At 54.9% G+C, this 19,142-nt stretch overlaps 1 protein-coding gene across 1 annotated transcript; it reads right to left on the reverse strand.

The window, feature by feature from the left end:
* Nucleotides 1–239: 239 nt before the first annotated feature.
* LOC116956691 (uncharacterized) lies at nucleotides 240–18,938 on the reverse strand. Its single transcript, XM_032978476.2, has 4 exons — nucleotides 18,034–18,938; nucleotides 14,210–14,288; nucleotides 13,294–13,439; nucleotides 240–1,250 (listed from the first exon to the last, which is right to left on the reverse strand). The coding sequence occupies exons 1-4, from the start codon at nucleotides 18,628–18,630 to the stop codon at nucleotides 1,062–1,064; spliced, it is 1,011 nt and encodes a 336-aa protein (XP_032834367.2). The 5' UTR covers nucleotides 18,631–18,938; the 3' UTR covers nucleotides 240–1,061.
* Nucleotides 18,939–19,142: the final 204 nt, after the last annotated feature.

Genomic DNA, 19,142 nt, shown 5'->3' on the forward strand with positions numbered 1-19,142 from the left:
TTTGAGCAGGAATCAAACTCGCGTCCTGCAGCGTGACGTGCTAACCGCTGCGACACCGCTCCGTACAGATACACCGAGATTAAGGTCCCCCGTATAACCCTCAGACTGCTGTGGCGAGTGGCATCTGTACGACCTCACCCTGCCGAATGTGGCAACCAGTTCAGTGTTTTGTGCCGAACCAATGGTTGAAGCAAAGCCTGACCCTGCTGATGGCGAGGCACTGAATGTGGAAACCGGTCTAGAGTTCTCAAGTTTTATTTCCCACGTTCACAAACCACGCAAAATACAAACATCCCCCGTGTAGCCTTCACGTACTCTTCGGGCACATGCTGTTAAGTGAGTAGCAAGCACCTACGAAGGGCATGTAGAGTTGATCAAGACCGGGAGAGACAAAGCTGGCTGTGGGAGCGAGCAGGCGAGCGAGGGAGCTGTCTATGTTCTGCCAGTGTCTGCCAGCAGACATCAGAATGAGACAGGGCGGGACCTGGAGTGAGGCAGTGGTCACTGTGAGGGGCAGTGGCCGCATTGAGGGGGAGTGGCCACTGTGGGTGGGAGTGGCCGCATTGAGGGGGAGTGGCCACTGTGGGTGGGAGTGGCCACTGTGGGTGGGAGTGACCGCGTTGAGGGGGAGTGGCCGCGTTGAGGGGGAGTGGCCGCATTGAGAGGGAGTGGCCACTGTGGGTGGGAGTGGCCACTGTGGGTGGGAGTGACCGCGTTGAGGGGGAGTGGCCGCGTTGAGGGGGAGTGGCCGCGTTGAGGGGGAGTGGCCGCGTTTGGCGGGATTGGTCACCGAGGAGAGTTGCGACTGAGGAGAGCGGCCACCGTGTTGGGGAGTGGCCACCGTGAGGGGGAGTGGCCACCGTGAGGGAGAGCGGCCACTCAAGGGGAGTGGCCACTGAGGGGCGTGGTCACCGCTAGGGGGCGTGGTGACCGCGATGGGGAGTGGCAACTGGGAAGGGGAATGGCTACGCCAGTCTTGGCAGAGAAGGGGCGTGGCCACCAACCTCTGGGGTGGGGGGGGGGCGTGGCTACCGGCCTCTCAGGGGCATGGCCCTCCAGCCTCAGGCCATGGCCCTGGTATTGATGCCCATGCCGGGCTCGGCGTAGGGGTTGAATCCAGCGGAGCGCAGGAGGCCGTCCATGCTGTTGCGTCCCCGGTGCCAGCCCCGCACGGACACCTCGCGGTGCATCTGGCACGTGGCGCACGGCAAGCAGCAGTGGAGGGTGAGGAGATCGTTACACAGGGAGCCCTGCAAGCACCACACGCGGACGGACACAGACAAGCACGGACAGATGGTCACACGGATGGATGGGCACATGCACGGATAGTCACGCGGATGGAGAGATTGGACACATTTGAAGATCGCTAAGGGTTACTGGCAGATGCAATGTGTTCCAAGTTGTGTGTGTGTGTGTGGACACGCACATGGACAGATGGCCAGATAGACAGAAGGATGGACACACACAGCGAGTGAGAGGGATTGACACAGAGAGAGAGAGAGTGAGAGGGATGGACAGAGAGAGTGAGAGGGATTGACTTGACACAGCGAGTGAGAGAGATTTGCACAGAGAGGGAGAGGGATTGACTTGACACAGCGAGTGAGAGGGATTGACTTGACACAGAGAGAGAGATTGACGCAGAGTGGTGCCGCCGCGACGGAGCAGCTCCGTCAGGGGCCGTGCCCACCGCCGTGACACCGCCACCGGGGGGTGACAACGCCGACGCGGCGCGCCCTCGCTGACACCCCCCCCCCCCGCACGAACGCACACACACCCCACACACACACACCCCACACACACACACCCCACACACACACACCCCACACACACACACCCCACACACACACACCCCACACACACACACCCCACACACACACACCCCACACACACACACCCCACACACACACACCCCACACACACACACCCCACACACACACACCCCACACACACACACCCCACACACACACACCCCACACACACACACCCCACACACACACACCCCACACACACACACCCCACACACACACACCCCACACACACACACCCCACACACACACACCCCACACACACACACCCCACACACACACACCCCACACACACACACCCCACACACACACACCCCACACACACACACACACACCCCACACACACACACACCCCACACACACACACCCCACACACACCCCACACACACCCCACACACACACACCCCACACACACACACCCCACACACACACACACCCCACACACACACACACCCCACACACACACACACCCCACACACACACACACCCCACGCACACACACACCCCACGCACACACACACCCCACGCACACACACACCCCACGCACACACACACCCCACACACACACACACCCCACGCACACACACACCCCACACACACACACCCCACGCACACACACCCCACGCACACACACCCCACGCACACACACCCCACGCACACACACCCCACGCACACACACCCCACGCACACACACCCCACGCACACACACCCCACGCACACACACCCCACACACACCCCACACACCCCACACACCCCACACACACACACACACACCCCACGTAGAGCCGGGAGGGAAGGTCACCTGGCCGACGGGTTTTTATCCAGAAGCCCCTAATGGGATCAAGCTTCATGGTTTCCTGCGGCCGGGAAATTGGGCGATCTCCCCCCGTAGCTGACGCGCACCACAGCGCCGTGACCTGATATTGAAATTACGTGGTCACGGCGGGGGGCGTAGAGCCACCGCGGATGAGATCACGCACACACGGCACGGCATGGGCGTGGGAACAGCGATACGCCTTTCTCATAGGTAGAATAAGGGACCCCCATTAACAATGAGACAGGAGCATTCCGACATCTGAATGGACAGGGCAGCCCGGGGTGTGGGAACAGCGGAACGCTTTTGTTATAGCTAAAATTACAGATCCGAATGTGAAAGAGACGAAAATAACTCGGCCAGCCGATCGGACAAAGGGCACGGGTGGAGGAACGAAAGCACCACAGAAAAGCCTTTGCGATCAGGTGGATAAAAGAGGGGGGGGGGGCTTAGCATAGCGAGAGAGACTTCTACTTCAAATCATCGCGGTCCACGGAGCAGGAGAGTCAGCCGTTCGAGACGTCCGTGTGACGAGCCCCAGCGCAGCCAGGCTCAGCCCTCTACGGAGACGACCCACAGCCTCGTCCCTCTACAGCGTTCAGCGCAGCAGAGTGGAAGTAAGCGCGAGTGAGAGGGAAGCGAGTTCTGAGCGATTTAATCGAGAGTGGGGGAGCGGAGCGACAGGCAGAGTAAATTCAGTCTAGGATCCCAGGGGGAATAGTCTGGCACCCGCTGACCCACACAATTACGCGTAGCTTAACGGGTCACTCGCGGTAAATAAAAAATAACTAGCCGGGGAATGCACCGTGTCGTGTGGTCCTTGGGAGCGTGAAGAGGAGGGTAGAGCGTGCTTGCTGTTCGCGTACCTGTACGATTGTTTGCAGTCTTGTTCTGCGTGTGCACACACGTGGCTAATTTCGGTGGCGTCCAGCGCTCGCGTGCCTGTGCGATAGTTTACAGCAGCGCTTAGCGCTCGCGTGCCGGCGTGGCTGTGTGGCGGTCGCGCGCCTGCGCGACTGCCTGACGGCGAGCTAGCGAGCCAAGCGCCTGGCGCGAGCGTATTCGCGCGGCTGTTTAAACGGCCCCTTTGAAAATCGGAGCCAAGCGACCCTCTCCAATCAGCGGCACGCGCGCGGCAGACGCCTCTGGCCTCCCGACCCCCTCACCACCTCACCACCTCGCGTGTGATTGGCGTGCGGGGCTGGGCAGGTGGTGGCGTCGTGTGTGTGCGCGTTACTGCCGGAGCGCGTGGAGCGTGGGTGCGAGGGAATCACGCGGCGCCGCGCCTGTTTGTTTAAGCGCGGGACGGAGTTTTTACTTTGCGAGCGCGCTCCCCGCCCCACGCCGCCACTGAACGGCGTAGCGCGCCGCAAGCGTCAAGCGTACCACCACGCCAACTGAGCCATGCCTACGCGGTCGGCAACGACGTCAGGGGCCCCCGGGGGATGAGGAGGTGGCGGTCGCTAACCCGAACCCCACAGAACAACCGGGGGGGGTAGCGATATGAATGGAACGGGGGAGTCGGGGAGCAACGGCCCCGACAATTCGGTGATGGCGGGGGACGGTAGCCCCCACAAGAGGGATTGACACAGAGAGAGAGAGTGAGGGATGGACAGAGAGAGAGTGATTAACACACAGAGAGTGAGGGATGGACACAGAGAGAGAGAGTGAGGGATGGACACAGAGTAAGAGGGATTAACACAGAGAGAGAGAGTGAGGGATGGACACAGAGTAAGAGGGATTAACACAGAGAGAGTGAGGGATGGACACAGAGTAAGAGGGATTAACACAGAGAGAGAGAGAGTGAGGGATGGACACAGAGTAAGAGGGATTAACACAGAGAGAGAGAGAGTGAGAGGGATTAACACACAGAGAGAGTGAGGGATGGACACACAGAGAGAGAGAGTGAGGGATGGACACAGAGTGAGAGGGATTAACACAGAGAGAGAGTGAGAGGGATTAACACACAGAGAGAGTGAGGGATGGACACAGAGAGAGTGAGAGGGATTAACACACAGAGAGAGTGAGGGATGGACACAGAGAGAGAGAGAGTGAGGGATGGACACAGAGTGAGAGGGATTAACACAGAGAGAGTGAGGGATGGACACAGAGTGAGAGGGATTAACACACAGAGAGAGTGAGGGATGGACACAGAGAGAGAGAGTGAGGGATGGACACAGAGTGAGAGGGATTAACACAGAAAGAGAGAGAGAGAGAGTGAGAGGGATTAACACACAGAGAGAGTGAGGGATGGACACACACAGAGAGAGAGTGAGGGATGGACACAGAGTGAGAGGGATTAACACACAGAGAGAGAGTGAGGGATTAACAAAGAGAGAGAGAGAGTGAGGGATGGACACAGAGTGAGAGGGATTAACACACAGAGAGAGAGTGAGGGATTAACAAAGAGAGAGAGAGTGAGGGATGGACACAGGGCTGCGTGCAGGTGCAGCACTTGTCGTAGTGATAAAAAAAGAGAGAGCGAGAGAGTGAGCGAGAGAGAGTGAGCGAGAGAGAGCGAAATGGAGTAGGAAGAGAGAAAGGGGGGGCAGAGAGGGGGGTAGAGAGAGAGGGAAGGGGTAAGGAGAGCAGAAAAAAAGAATATTTTGTTGTTGGGTCTTTCATTTAAAAGGGGGGAGGGGGTTTACATAAAGCAAAGCATTAAAAAACAAAAAAACTAAATGATGAACGGAGCAAAGTGCCGACTACATCGAGCACCTTCTTGTTCCCTTTGATCGTACAAAAGAGAAGGAGGGATTGACACAGAGAGAGAGTGAGGGATGGACACACAGAGAGAGGGATGGACACACAGCGAGAGTGATGGACACACACAGAGAGAGGGATGGACACAGAGAGAAAGAGGGATGAACACACACACAGAGAGTGAGGAATGGACACAGAGTGAGGGATGGACACACACAGAGAGAGAGTGAGGGATGGACACACACAGAGAGAAAGTGAGGGATGGACACACACAGAGTGAGGGATGGACACACACACAGAGTGAGGGATGGACACACACAGAGAGAGTGAGGAATGGACACACACAGAGTGAGGGATGGACACACACAGAGTGAGGGATGGACACACACACAGAGTGAGGGATGGACACACACAGAGAGAGTGAGGAATGGACACACACACAGAGTGAGGGATGGACACACACAGAGTGAGGGATGGACACACACAGAGAGAGAGTGAGGGATGGACACACACAGAGAGAGAGTGAGGGATGGACACACACAGAGAGAGAGTGAGGGATGGACACACACAGAGTGAGGGATGGACACACACAGAGTGAGGGATGGACACACACAGAGTGAGGGATGGACACACACACAGAGTGAGGGATGGACACACACACAGAGTGAGGGATGGACACACACAGAGTGAGGGATGGACACACACACAGAGTGAGGGATGGACACACACAGAGAGAGAGTGAGGGATGGACACACACAGAGTGAGGGATGGACACACACAGAGTGAGGGATGGACACACAGAGAGAGAGTGAGGGATGGACACACACACAGAGTGAGGGATGGACACACAGAGAGAGAGTGAGGGATGGACACACACAGAGAGAGAGTGAGGAATGGACACACACACAGAGTGAGGGATGGACACACACAGAGAGAGTGAGGAATGGACACACACACAGAGTGAGGGATGGACACACACAGAGAGAGTGAGGAATGGACACACACACACAGAGTGAGGGATGGACACACACAGAGTGAGGGATGGACACACACAGAGAGAGAGTGAGGGATGGACACACACAGAGTGAGGGATGGACACACACAGAGTGAGGGATGGACACACACAGAGTGAGGGATGGACACACACAGAGTGAGGGATGGACACACACAGAGTGAGGGATGGACACACACACAGAGTGAGGGATGGACACACACAGAGTGAGGGATGGACACACAGAGTGAGGGATGGACACAGAGAGAGAGTGAGGGATGGACACAGAGAGTGAGGGATTAACACACAGAGAGAGTGAGGGATGGACACAGGGCTGCGTGCAGGTGCAGCACTTGTCGTAGTTATAAAAAAGAGAGCGAAAGAGAGCGAAATGGAGTAGGAAGAGAGAAAGGGGGGCAGAGAGGGGGGTAGAGAGAGAGGAGGGGCAGAGAGGGGGGTAGAGAGAGAGGAGGGGCAGAGAGGGGGGTAGAGAGAGAGGGAAGGGGTAAGGAGAGTAGAAAAAAAGAATATTTTGTTGTTGGGTCTTTCATTTAAAAGGGGGGCGGGGGGTTACATAAAGCAAAGCATTAAAAAACAAAAAAACTAAATGATGAACGGAGCAAAGTGCCGACTACACCGAGCACCTTCTTGTTCCCTTTGATCGTAACAAAAGAGAAGGATGGATTGACACAGAGAGAGAGAGAGTGAGGGATGGACACAGAGAGAAAGAGAGAGCGATGGACACACAGCGAGAGTGATGGACACACACAGAGTGAGGGATGGACACACACACAGAGTGAGGGATGGACACACACAGAGTGAGGGATGGACACACACAGAGTGAGGGATGGACACACACAGAGTGAGGGATGGACACACACACAGAGTGAGGGATGGACACACACAGAGAGAGGGATGGACACACACAGAGTGAGGGATGGACACACACAGAGTGAGAGGTGGACACACACAGAGAGAGAGTGAGGGATGGACACAGAGAGTGAGGGATGGACACAGAGAGAGAGAGTGAGAGATGGACACACACAGAGTGAGGGATGGACACACACAGAGTGAGGGATGGACACACACAGAGTGAGGGATGGACACACACAGAGTGAGGGATGGACACACACAGAGTGAGGGATGGACACAGAGAGTGAGGGATGGACACACACAGAGTGAGAGTGAGGGATGGACACACACAGAGAGAGAGAGTGAGGGATGGACACAGAGAGTGAGGGATGGACACACACAGAGTGAGAGATGGACACACACAGAGAGAGTGAGGGATGGACACATACAGAGAGAGTGAGGGATGGACACACACAGAGAGAGAGAGAGAGAAGGATGGACACAAAGAGAAAGAGGGATGGACACACACACAGAGTGAGGGATGGACACAGAGAGAGAGTGAGGGATGACACAAACAGAGAGGGAGAGATGGACACAGAGAGAGGGAGGGATGGACACAAACACAGAGAGATGGACACACACAGAGTGAGGGATGGACACACACAGAGAGAGGGAGAGATGGACACACAGAGAGAGATGGACACACAGAGTGAGAGGGATTAGCACACAGAGAGAGAGATGGACACACTGCAATCAGATCCGAGTCGTGTGAATGCCCCGTGTGTGTGTGTAGTGGGGAGCAGTGATGTTGTGGTTAGCGCTACGCTGCGCTACGATTCCGGCGACCCGAGTTCGAGTCCCGCTCACAGCTCACGCCAGTGACGATTATATGAACCGGTACTGGTCCTTCCCCAAGTCAACTCAGCCAACTCAGCCTCAAATAAACATCGCCCCTGGAGAGACAACTGCGTCCGGGCATGGGGGATGCTGGTCACCCACCCTCGTGTGCCGTGCCGGACTTCGTAGGCCCTGATGCTGCTGCGACTTGTTAACAGCACTTGCCCCATCAGTGTGTTGAAGGCTATACGGGCGGGGGATCTTTGTCGTGGACCCCTGTTACTTTGCACGCCACGGTGGCGTGATGTTAACTCCCTCGCCTCGTACACTGGAGGTCGTGGGTTCGATCCCGACCCATGACGATGCTTGTATATTTGGATCTTGATTAGAAGCGCTCGTGACTGCAGGAATCCATACTCTTTGGTTCTTTCGGTAAAGTCATCACGTAGGTAGAAAAAATAATAGATCACGCCGTTTGGATTGCAACACAAGTAATCGTCATCAGGTGAAACAGACACAGCAGGAAAAAACTGCTGAGGCAGGAAAAATCTAGCGAGAGTCATATAGATTTTAGCTGGGTGTAACCCAAGGGTAAGTGGGCGAGGCTAGAGATGGAATTGTATGTGATTGTAAGCTCGGAGAGAGACGCATACTCACAGAGAGAGAGACAGAGAGACACACAGAGAGACATAGAAATGAGAAACACAGAGAGAGACACAGAGAGACAACCCACACACAGAGACATACACGTAGAGAGAGAAACACAGAGACACAGACAGAGAGAGAGAGACGCATACACACAGAGAGAGACAGAGAGAGACCTACACAGAGAGACATAGAACTGAGAAACACAGAGAGAGACACACACATAGAGAGACAATAACAACCGCCATTTGCCACTAAGCAGCGATGACGTCACCACGATGCTTGTGCCAGGCCATGTGCACCTTGAGGCCAGGTGAAGAGTCGAATGCCCGCTGGCAGGAGGTCACGGGGCAGACCCAGGTGTCACGGGTCGACTGAGATGACTGGCTGATGCACCACCTGTGCCCCCTACTGTGCTCGTTGTTGTGAGCGTCGCTCCTCCACCCTCCGTTGTTGTTGGAGGGCGACTGCCTCCAACTGCCCAGTAGCATCCTTCACGAGCCTCCTCCACAGAGGCCGATCTAGACACCGCTGGTACCAGTCATCGGCAAGTCCACTCAGCTCCACGTCCTCCTGTACCACATCACTCCATCTCTTCTCTAGCCCCTGTCGCGCCCATTTAGCCTCCTCTATCCAGCCGAACAAAAGCTGTTTAGGCATGCGGTGACTGGGCATGCGGGCTACATAACTCAGCCAATGCAGCCTTTCCTTGCCGGAGGAGCTCACCGATACGACTTTGCGCAGATCTTTCAAGCATTTGTTAGCTCGTAGGCAGGCCAGCCTAAATGTTTCCAATCGGCGAAGATGCTCTATTAGGGGGGGTCCACGTTTCGCAAGCATAGAGAATGGAGGGAATGACCATGGCCGAGAAGACTTGAAGCTTCGTGCTGAGCGACAGACCAGGTAGCTTCCACACAGCGTTACGCTTGCGATGAAAAGATATTGCCGCTCGACTGATTCTGAGCGAGACCTCTGCTGTTAAACTGGAGCCGGTCATGAGCACACTGCCCAGGTATGGGAAACTCTCCACTCTCTACACAACTGCCCCATCGCCGATTCGGAGTTGTGGGGGTGGAGTGTCCGATGGTACAAAATACCCAGGCAGGTGCTTAGTTTTGGTGGTGCTGATGGCAAGGCCCCACCTCTTAGTGACACACTCCAGTCTCAGCAGCAGCAACTCCAACTCCTCCTCTGAGTGAGCAGCAATTACCAAATCATCGGCATACATAACGTGGTTGACCAATAGGGAGGCATCCCTTGACCGCACCCGGGTCAAGGGATGGCTCCTCCCATTGTATCTGTACCAGATGGGAATTCCTCTGGTACAGCTATTGAAGGCTTCATGAACTAAGTGGTCGAAAATAGATGTTAAATAATGTGGGAGCCAGAGGACATCCATATCGCTCCCCAAGGTGAACAGGGAACGGCTCCGACTCCCGGCCACGTAGTTTTACCCGGGCCCGCTCACCATCGTGAGCAGATGGTCAGGGACTCCGAAAGCACTAAGAACAACCCAGAGCCCAGGCCTACTGATGGCAGCATAGGCCTTGACCAGGTCAATAAAGCAGAGATGTAGGTCTTGTTGGAATTCCCTAAACCTCTGCTGTAGCAGACGGACAGAAAATATGGCATCTGTGCAGGACCGCCCCTTCCAGAAACCGCATTGGGGCTCCGCAAGCCTCTCCTCAGCGTGCCTGGCAAGGCGATGCTGAATAATCCTTGCCAGGACCTTTCCCCACCTCACACTGAGGAGTGAGATGCCCCTGTAGTTGTTACAGTCTGTGTGGTCCCCCTTCTTAAAGAGGGGGACCACCAGGGCATCCTTCCAATCCTGCGGAACCCGTCCAGTGATCCAGACTGTTGTTATGATGTCATATAGGGCAGCATGTGCACAAACGCCACCCTCCCTCAGCATTTCGCTTGGGAGATCGTCTCTGTCCGGTGCCTTTCCTCGTCTCAGACTCTGGATGGATCGCCTTTAGCGCTTCCTCAACAGATGGCACCTCAGCCAGCCACTCACAGGCGGTGACTTCTTCTTCCCATAGAGAAACACACAGAGAGACACAGAGAGAAAGAGACAGAGAGAGAGACACAGAGAGAGACACAGAGAGAGACACACAGAGAGACACAGAGAGAGACACAGAGAGAGACACAGAGAGAGAGACAGACACAGAGAGAACACCCCCACACAGAGAGAGAGAGACACCCACACAGAGAGACACACAGAGAGAGAGACATACACAGAGAGCGCGAGACACACACACAGAGAGACACACACAGAGACACACACACACAGAGACACACACATGAGAAACAGAGAGACACACACAGAGAGACACACACAGACAGACACACACAGAGAGACATACAACTGAGAAACAGAGAGGGACACACATACAGTGACACACACCCAGAGAGACACCCAGAGAGAGAGAGAGAGACACATAGAAAGAGAGACAACACACACACCCAGAGAGAGACACACACACACCCAGAGAGAGACACACACACACACACCCAGAGAGAGACACACACACACACCCAGGGAGAGACACACACACACCCAGAGAGAGACACATACACACAGAGAGAGACACACACACACATAGAGAGAGAGACACACACACACATAGAGAGAGAGACACACACACACATAGAGAGAGAGAGACACACACACAGAGAGAGAGATACACACACACAGAGAGAGACACACACAGAGAGACACACACACAGAGAGAGACACACACACAGAGAGACACACACACACAGAGAGAGACACACACACACAGAGAGAGAGAGACACAGAGAGAGAGAGAGAGACATACACACACACAGAGAGAGAGACATACACACACACACAGAGAGACATACACACACACACACAGAGAGACATACACACACACACAGAGAGACATACACACACACACACAGAGAGACATACACACACACAGAGAGACACACACACACACACACAGACATACACACACAGAGAGAGACATACACACACACACAGAGAGAGACATACACACAGAGAGACACACACACACACAGAGAGATACTCTAATTGTGTCTCTCTAACTGTGTGTCTCTCTGTGTGTCTCTCTAACTGTGTGTGTGTCTCTCTAACTGTGTGTGTGTCTCTCTAACTGTGTGTGTCTCTCTAACTGTGCGTGTCTCTCTAACTGTGTGTGTGTCTCTCTAACTGTGTGTGTGTCTCTCTAACTGTGTGTGTGTCTCTCTAACCGTGTGTGTCTCTCTAACCGTGTGTGTCTCTCTAACCGTGTGTGTCTCTCCAACCGTGTGTGTCTCTCTAACCGTGTGTGTGTCTCACTAACTGTGTGTGTCTCTAACCGTGTGTGTCTCTCTAACCGTGTGTGTCTCTCTAACCGTGTGTGTCTCTCCAACCGTGTGTGTCTCTCCAACCGTGTGTGTCTCTCCAACCGTGTGTGTCTCTCTAACCGTGTGTGTCTCTCTAACTGTGTGTGTCTCTCTAACCGTGTGTGTCTCTCTAACCGTGTGTGTCTCTCTAACCGTGTGTCTCTCTCTAACCGTGTGTCTCTCTAACCGTGTGTGTCTCTCTCTAACTGTGTGTGTCTCTCTAACCGTGTGTGTCTCTCTAACCGTGTGTGTCTCTCTAACCGTGTGTGTCTCTCTAACCGTGTGTGTCTCTCTAACCGTGTGTGTCTCTCTAACCGTGTGTGTCTCTCTAACTGTGTGTGTCTCTAACCGTGTGTGTCTCTCTAACCGTGTGTGTCTCTCTAACCGTGTGTGTCTCTGTGTGTGTGTTTCTCTCTGTGTGTCTCTGTGTGTGCGTTTCTCTCTGTGTGTCTCTGTGTGTGTGTGCCTCTGTGTGTTTCTCTCTGTGTGTCTGTGTGTATGTCTCTCTCTGCGTCAAATACATCACGACGTTTTGGGCACAACACATAAGTGTTGTGCCCGAAACGTCGTGATGTATTATTTTTCTACCTACGTGACTTTACCGAAAGAACCAAAGAGTATGGATTCCTGCAGTCACGAAAGCTTCAAATCAACATCGGATTCCTTTCATGGTATAAATAGATATTCTGACAATCATCACCGCTACGGGCAGCAGGCTCATGCACAGGGACAGCTGCCACTGGGGGTGCCCCTAGGTTATAGACCCACACAGACTCATGCACAGGGACAGCTGCCACTGGGGGTGCCCCTAGGCTATAGACCCACACAGACTCATGCACAGGGACAGCTGCCACTGGGGGTGCCCCTAGGCTATAGAACCACACAGACTCATGCACAGGGACAGCTGCCACTGGGGGTGCCCCTAGGCATACGGTGGCTCTTTAAAGACTGCAGTGTGGCTCTTGAAATTCGAAAACATTTTTTAAAAGATTTGTCTTATTCTTTTGCTTGCCGGCGCCTGACTATGCAACAAATTCAGTTCATCGTGGAAGTCGCAGTGCACCATGGGCAGAGGTTGGCAACCTGTGGCTCAGTAAAAGCACTATATCGCGACTTTACTCATGAAGGACTACCGGTTAAGACATATTCACCACGTCGTATTGCGGCTCTTAAAATGATGACGAATTCTAGTTGTTTTGGTAGCCGACCCCTGTCCCGTGGGCTGTCGACCCGACTCTGGCCGTGTGTGCTCGCGCCACGTCGCCTACGCTGATGCGGTATCTCTCGCGGATGGACGCCCGCATCGCGTTGGCCGCGGCCTGCATCCAGCACGGACACCCCAGCATGGAGCTCTCCCCCATGTCACTCGCCAGCCCGCCGATCAGCGCGCAGGGGCAGAGGCAGCCCAGCAGGCCTGCGCGCAGGGACGACAAGGCACACACCACGAGAGCTGGATGTAGTGCCTCCTCAAGCATAGGACACACACACACACCTATCAAGAGCCGTGGTCAGTCAGAAATATCGATTTAAAGCTTTCGTGACTGCAAGGATTCATCTTCTTTGGTTCTTTCGGTAAATCAATTATTATCAATTTATTATTTTATTCTCATTCTACGTGACTTTACCGAAAGAACCAAAGAAGGAGAACAGTCCTAAATATTTAAAACTAAACTATTTCACATCACCAGGTAAAACGCACCGAGATATTATCTCCTTTTCGAAACAACCTGGGCCCCATATGGTCACTCAACAGTGGGCTTATCACGTGGAAAATTTCTATCAACCAAATACTCTAAACTCACCACGCAGAGACCCATAGACTCGCCACGCGGAGACACACACTCACACAGAAAGCCAGAACCACTACACAGAGACTCAGAGACGAAACTAAAACAAAAAACAGTTTTTCTTATGAAGCGACCTGGCCACAAACGATAGGCCAACATAGTGGCTAATCATGTGGGAATTTATAGCAGCAGCCAATTAATATAAATGTATGTTTTTTATACATGTACAGGTATCAGTGTCTGGATCAAACCCACGACCTCCTGCATAACAGGCGAGGGAGATAACACCTCGCCACCGCTGCTCGATGGAGAGAGCCCCTATCCTGAAGCACAGGAACCACACGCACAGTGAAAGCTGTGGTCGATTCACTGCTGAAGGGAGTGCGTGGAGGCTCACAGGAGTAGAGATCCTGGTAGCAGGAGAAGAGACCACTTGACCAGACTGGCATGGACATCAACGTGACGGCATTGGGGCCCTGCCCACAGGGAGATGGAGATAGAGGAGATGCCGTCAATACCCAACCACTCACACACACCCTTCACCCATGCATCACTCAACCACTTACACCGGGACTCATCCATTAACACCACCATAAGCCACACACCCCCTTACGCCCTCAACAACAGCCGCCATTTGCGACTAAGCGGCAGTGACGTCACAGGACAGACCCAGGTGCCATGGGTTCACTGACCGATGCACCATCTGTGCCTCCTACTATGACAACTTGCTATGTTTTAGCCGCCCGGTACTCTGCTTGTTGTTGTGAGCGTTGCTCCTCCGCCCTCTGTTGTTGCTGGAGGGCATCTGCCTCCAACTACCCAGGAGCGTCCTTCACGAGCCTCCTCCACAAAGGCCGATCTCAACACCGCTGGTCCCAGTTATTGGAAAGTCCACTCAGCTCCATATCCTCTCCCTGCACATTCCATCTCATCTATAGCCCGTGCCGCACCCATTTAGCTCCCTCAATCAGGCTGAACAAACGCTGTTTGGGGGCATGCGGTGGCTGGACATACAGGCTATATGACCCAGCCAATGCAGCCCTGGCTGCTGGAGGAGCTCACAAAACGGGACTGTGTCCAGATCTTGAGGATTTGTGAGAGACTCACACAATCTAGCCTGGTTAAACCCGGGATGGATTGTAGGCAGGCCAACTTGAATGTGTTTAACTGACAATGAAGTTCCATTAGGAGAGTCCATGTTTCGCAGGCATAGAGAAGGGGAGGGCATGGCCGTGGCTGAGAAGACCCGAGGCTGCATGTGGAGCAACGGACCAGGTAGCTTCCACACATGGTTCTGCCACCAATGAAAAGATAATGCCGCTCGAGTCATTCGGGAAAAAAAGATCTCTGCTGTCAAACCGGAACTGGTCATAAGCAAATTGCCCAAGTATGGAAACCTCTCCACAACTATCCCACCAATGGGGGGTAGAGGGGGTGGCGTGTTTGATGACACAATACCCAGGCAGGCGATTGGTGTTGGAGGGGCTGATCGTAAGGTCCCACCTCTGAGGAGCCTCCAATTCCTCATAGTGAGCAGCAATCACCAGATCATCAGCATATGTAATATGGTTGACGAAGACAGCCATCCCTCCACCGCACCCGAGCATCACTCAGCCTCCTATTGTATCTGTACCAGATGGAAATTATTCCGGTACAGCCATAGGACACTTCTCGAAGTACGTGGTCATAAAACATGTTAATTAATGTAGATGCCAGATGACATCCCTGTCACACCTCAATGTGAACAGGGAATGGCTCCGACTCCTAGCCACGTAGCTTTATTCGGGCCCACCCACTATCATCAAGGTCCTTAATGATTGTGAGCAGAGTCAGGGTCTTATAAAGTAATTAGGCATTTACAGTAATTAGGCATTTACAGGTCAATAAAGCAGAGATGTAGGTCCTGTTGAAATTGCTTACACCTCTGCTGTAGCAGACGGAGAGAAAACATGGCATCTGTGCAGGACCGCCCTGACCTGAAGCCACATTGAGGCTCCGCAAGCCTCTCCTCAGCGTGCCTTGCAAGGCGATGTTGAATAATCCTTGCCAGAACCCAGCACACTGAGGAGGAATATGCCCCAGTACTTGTTACAGCCTGTGCAATCCCCATTCTTAAAGAGGGGGGACCATCAGAGCATCCTTCCAAACCTGCAGAAACCATCCTGTGGTCCAGACTTACAATTATGTAATATAGGGCAGTCTGCATAGAAACACCACCCTCAGCAGTTCACCACTTCATCCAATATGAGGCACTGCAGCCTCAGCAGGGTCATCCCCACTTTGCCCCATGATGTTCCCTGGCCGAGGGTTTTCCCCTCCCCCAACACCTCACAGAAATGATCAGCAAATCTGTAAACTTGTTCCTGGGGGTCGGAGATCGGATCACTTTTCTTTCCCATAAGAATGGTGAGAGGTGTAGTGCCGGAAGTATTTTTTTAATGGAATTAAAGAGTGATTTTTTTATAGCAAGCTACTGAGGCAGACTCCATCTCCTCAGCAACCTGCAACCACCACTCATCCTTGCAGCGTTGCTTGGCTCTCCAAACCTCAAGCTGAAGTAAGCCTCCTCATTCTCCAACGTGGGATGCTGTAGACGGTGGGGGAGTGCACCGGTCGCTTTTTCTTAGCCAGCTGGAAGACCTCTATCAGCCAGGGTCTCTGGGAAGATTTGGACAATGTACCCAAAGCAAACCATTGCAGCTGCATGGGCCACAGTCCTAAACATCACCAATTTCCCCTTCGCATCAGGACGATATGGGAACAATGCCCGCCCCAGCTTAATGCGAGGATGCAATTCTCGCTTGCAACTTTCATCAGCTAGCGGAGACCAGGCCACTGTGGGTTTGAATGGGGTCCTAGATAGACACCCACTACCGGAGTGGAAGAATGACAGGTGCATCTTACAGACAAGCCGATGGTCAGTGGGTAGATCAGCTCCACGGTAGGTCCTGGCATCAAGGACATGGGCGCACATCCGCTGTTCCGTCACTATATAGTCCAGAAGATGTTCTTGCTTGGACACGTTGTGCATCCATGTTGTTGTATGGATACGCCGATGCCAGAACAGCCTGTTGGTAATTACAGGTTTATGGGCTGCACAGAAGTCTAGCAGCCTCCTACCATTATTATTGAGCTGATCTGGCCCATGCCTTCCAATCACCTCGGCCCACATACCAGCGTCATGACCTACTCGGGCATTGAAGTCACCCAACAAGCTGACTCTATCCCAAAGGGGCCACTTTAGCGAGCACCTGTGACAGGTCATAGAAGGCATCTGACTCATCGGCCTTGCCTGCATCCCTCCACCATCGGGTGGGGGCATAAGCAACTCTCCACCCCCGTTCCTCACCTCCCATTGATAGGGAGGCCAGCCCACAGTCACTTGGGTCTTGCAGCTTCTCACACCTCCCCGCCACGCTTCCACGCACCCTTCATCGTTTGTTCAGAAAAAGACCCACTCACTGTTGTTAATCAGTTACCTGCCCTGAGTGGGGGACTGTCCACACCTCATGGTTGCTGGAGCGAGAGCCGGTCCACCGGACCCCCTCATTGCCACAGAGATCGCAGTGGATTTTTGCCATTTCTGGAAGAACCCCGAGGGTTCAATCTCCTGGCTCTGCAAGAGTGGGGTTTGGCCAGCAAACATCCAGAGCCCCATTTGGCTGCTATGGTTGCTATGAACGTAATGAGGGGAAAAGCCAATTGAAATTGTCCTTCCCCCCCATAGCATTGCTCACTACAGCGTTACCGTCCGGCACCACCGAGGAGGTAGGGGGTTGTTTTTGCTGGGCTCACACACTCACTCACACACCCAGTCACCCAGTCACTCACACAATCACTCACACACTCACTCACCCAGTCACTCACACACTCACTCACCCACACACTCACCCACCCACTCACCCACCCACTCACCCACCCACTCACTCAACCAGTCACTCAACCAGTCACTCAACCAGTCACTCAACCAGTCACTCAACCAGTCACTCAACCAGTCACCCACCCACTCACCCACTCACTCACACTCTCACCCACCCACTCACCCACCCACTCACCCACTCACCCACCCACTCACCCACTCACCCACCCACTCACCCACCCACCCACTCACACTCTCACCCACCCACACACTCACGCCCCCACGCCGCTACTCACCACACGCCCCCACTTACTCACTCAGGCCCCCCCACTCACCGCTCACTCACCCCCCCCCCCACTCACTTGTGCACAATGGGGGGCTGTGACCCCTCCTCCTGGCCCCCATTCCTCCGCTTGTCTCGGCTGAGTTCTCACCACCGCGTGGGGAGCGGCAGGGCCCCCCATTCCTCCCGCGGGGGGGCCCCCCACTCCTACCGCGGGGGGGCCCCCCACTCCTCCCGCGGGGGGGCCCCCCATTCCTCCCGCGGGGGGGCCCCCCACTCCTCCCGCGGGGGGGCCCCCCACTCCTCCCGCGGGGGGGGCCCCCACTCCTCCCGCGGGGGGGGCCCCCACTCCTCCCGCGGGGGGGCCCCCCACTCCTCCCAAGGGGGGGGCCCCCACTCCTCCCAAGGGGGGGGCCCCCACTCCTCCCAAGGGGGGGCCCCCCACTCCTCCCAAGGGGGGGCGATCCACTCCTCCCGCGGGGGGGCGATCCACTCCTCCCGCGGGGGGGCCCCCCACTCCTCCCGCTGGGGGGGCCCCCACTCCTCCCGCGGGGGGGCCCCCTCTTTCGCTGTAGGGGGGTAGGCCACCCCCCCATTCAGCGCCAAGAGACGCACGGCGAGCGGGCAGGGGTCGGGGGTCAGGGTTCATGGGGGGGGTCAGAGTTTGGGGTTCCATCGTCAGTGGGTGAGTGGCTTGGCGAGTGGCTTGGCGAGTGGCTTGGCGAGTGGCTTGGTGAGTGGGTGATTGGGTGAGTGGCTTGGCGAGTTAGTGAGTGGGCGAGTGGGTGGGAGAGTGGTCGGGTTAGTGGATGGGTGAGTGGGTGGGTGAATGGGTGGGTGAGTGAGTGGGTGGGTGAGTGGGTGGGTGAGTGGGTGGGTGAATGGGTGAGTGGGTGGGTGAATGGGTGAGTGGGTGGGCGAGTGAGTGGGTGAGTGGGTGGGTGAATGATTGGGTGGGTGAATGGGTCGGTGAATGGGTGGGTGGGTGAATGGGTGGGTGGGTGAGTGGGTGGGTGGGTGGGTGAGTGGGTGGGTGGGTGGGTGGGTGAGTGAGTGGGTGGGTGGGTGGGTGAGTGGGTGGGTGGGTGAGTGGGTGGGTGAGTGAGTGAGTGGGTGAGTGGGTGAGTGGGTGAGTGGGTGGGTGGGTGGGTGAGTGGGTGGGTGGGTGGGCAGGATGGGGGGGTGAAT

This window comes from Petromyzon marinus, chromosome 66 (genome assembly GCF_048934315.1).
Source record: "Petromyzon marinus isolate PM22_M1 ecotype Great Lakes invasive population chromosome 66, UKy_Petmar_22M1.pri1.0, whole genome shotgun sequence".
In the NCBI taxonomy this organism is placed as follows: Eukaryota; Metazoa; Chordata; class Hyperoartia; order Petromyzontiformes; family Petromyzontidae; genus Petromyzon; species Petromyzon marinus.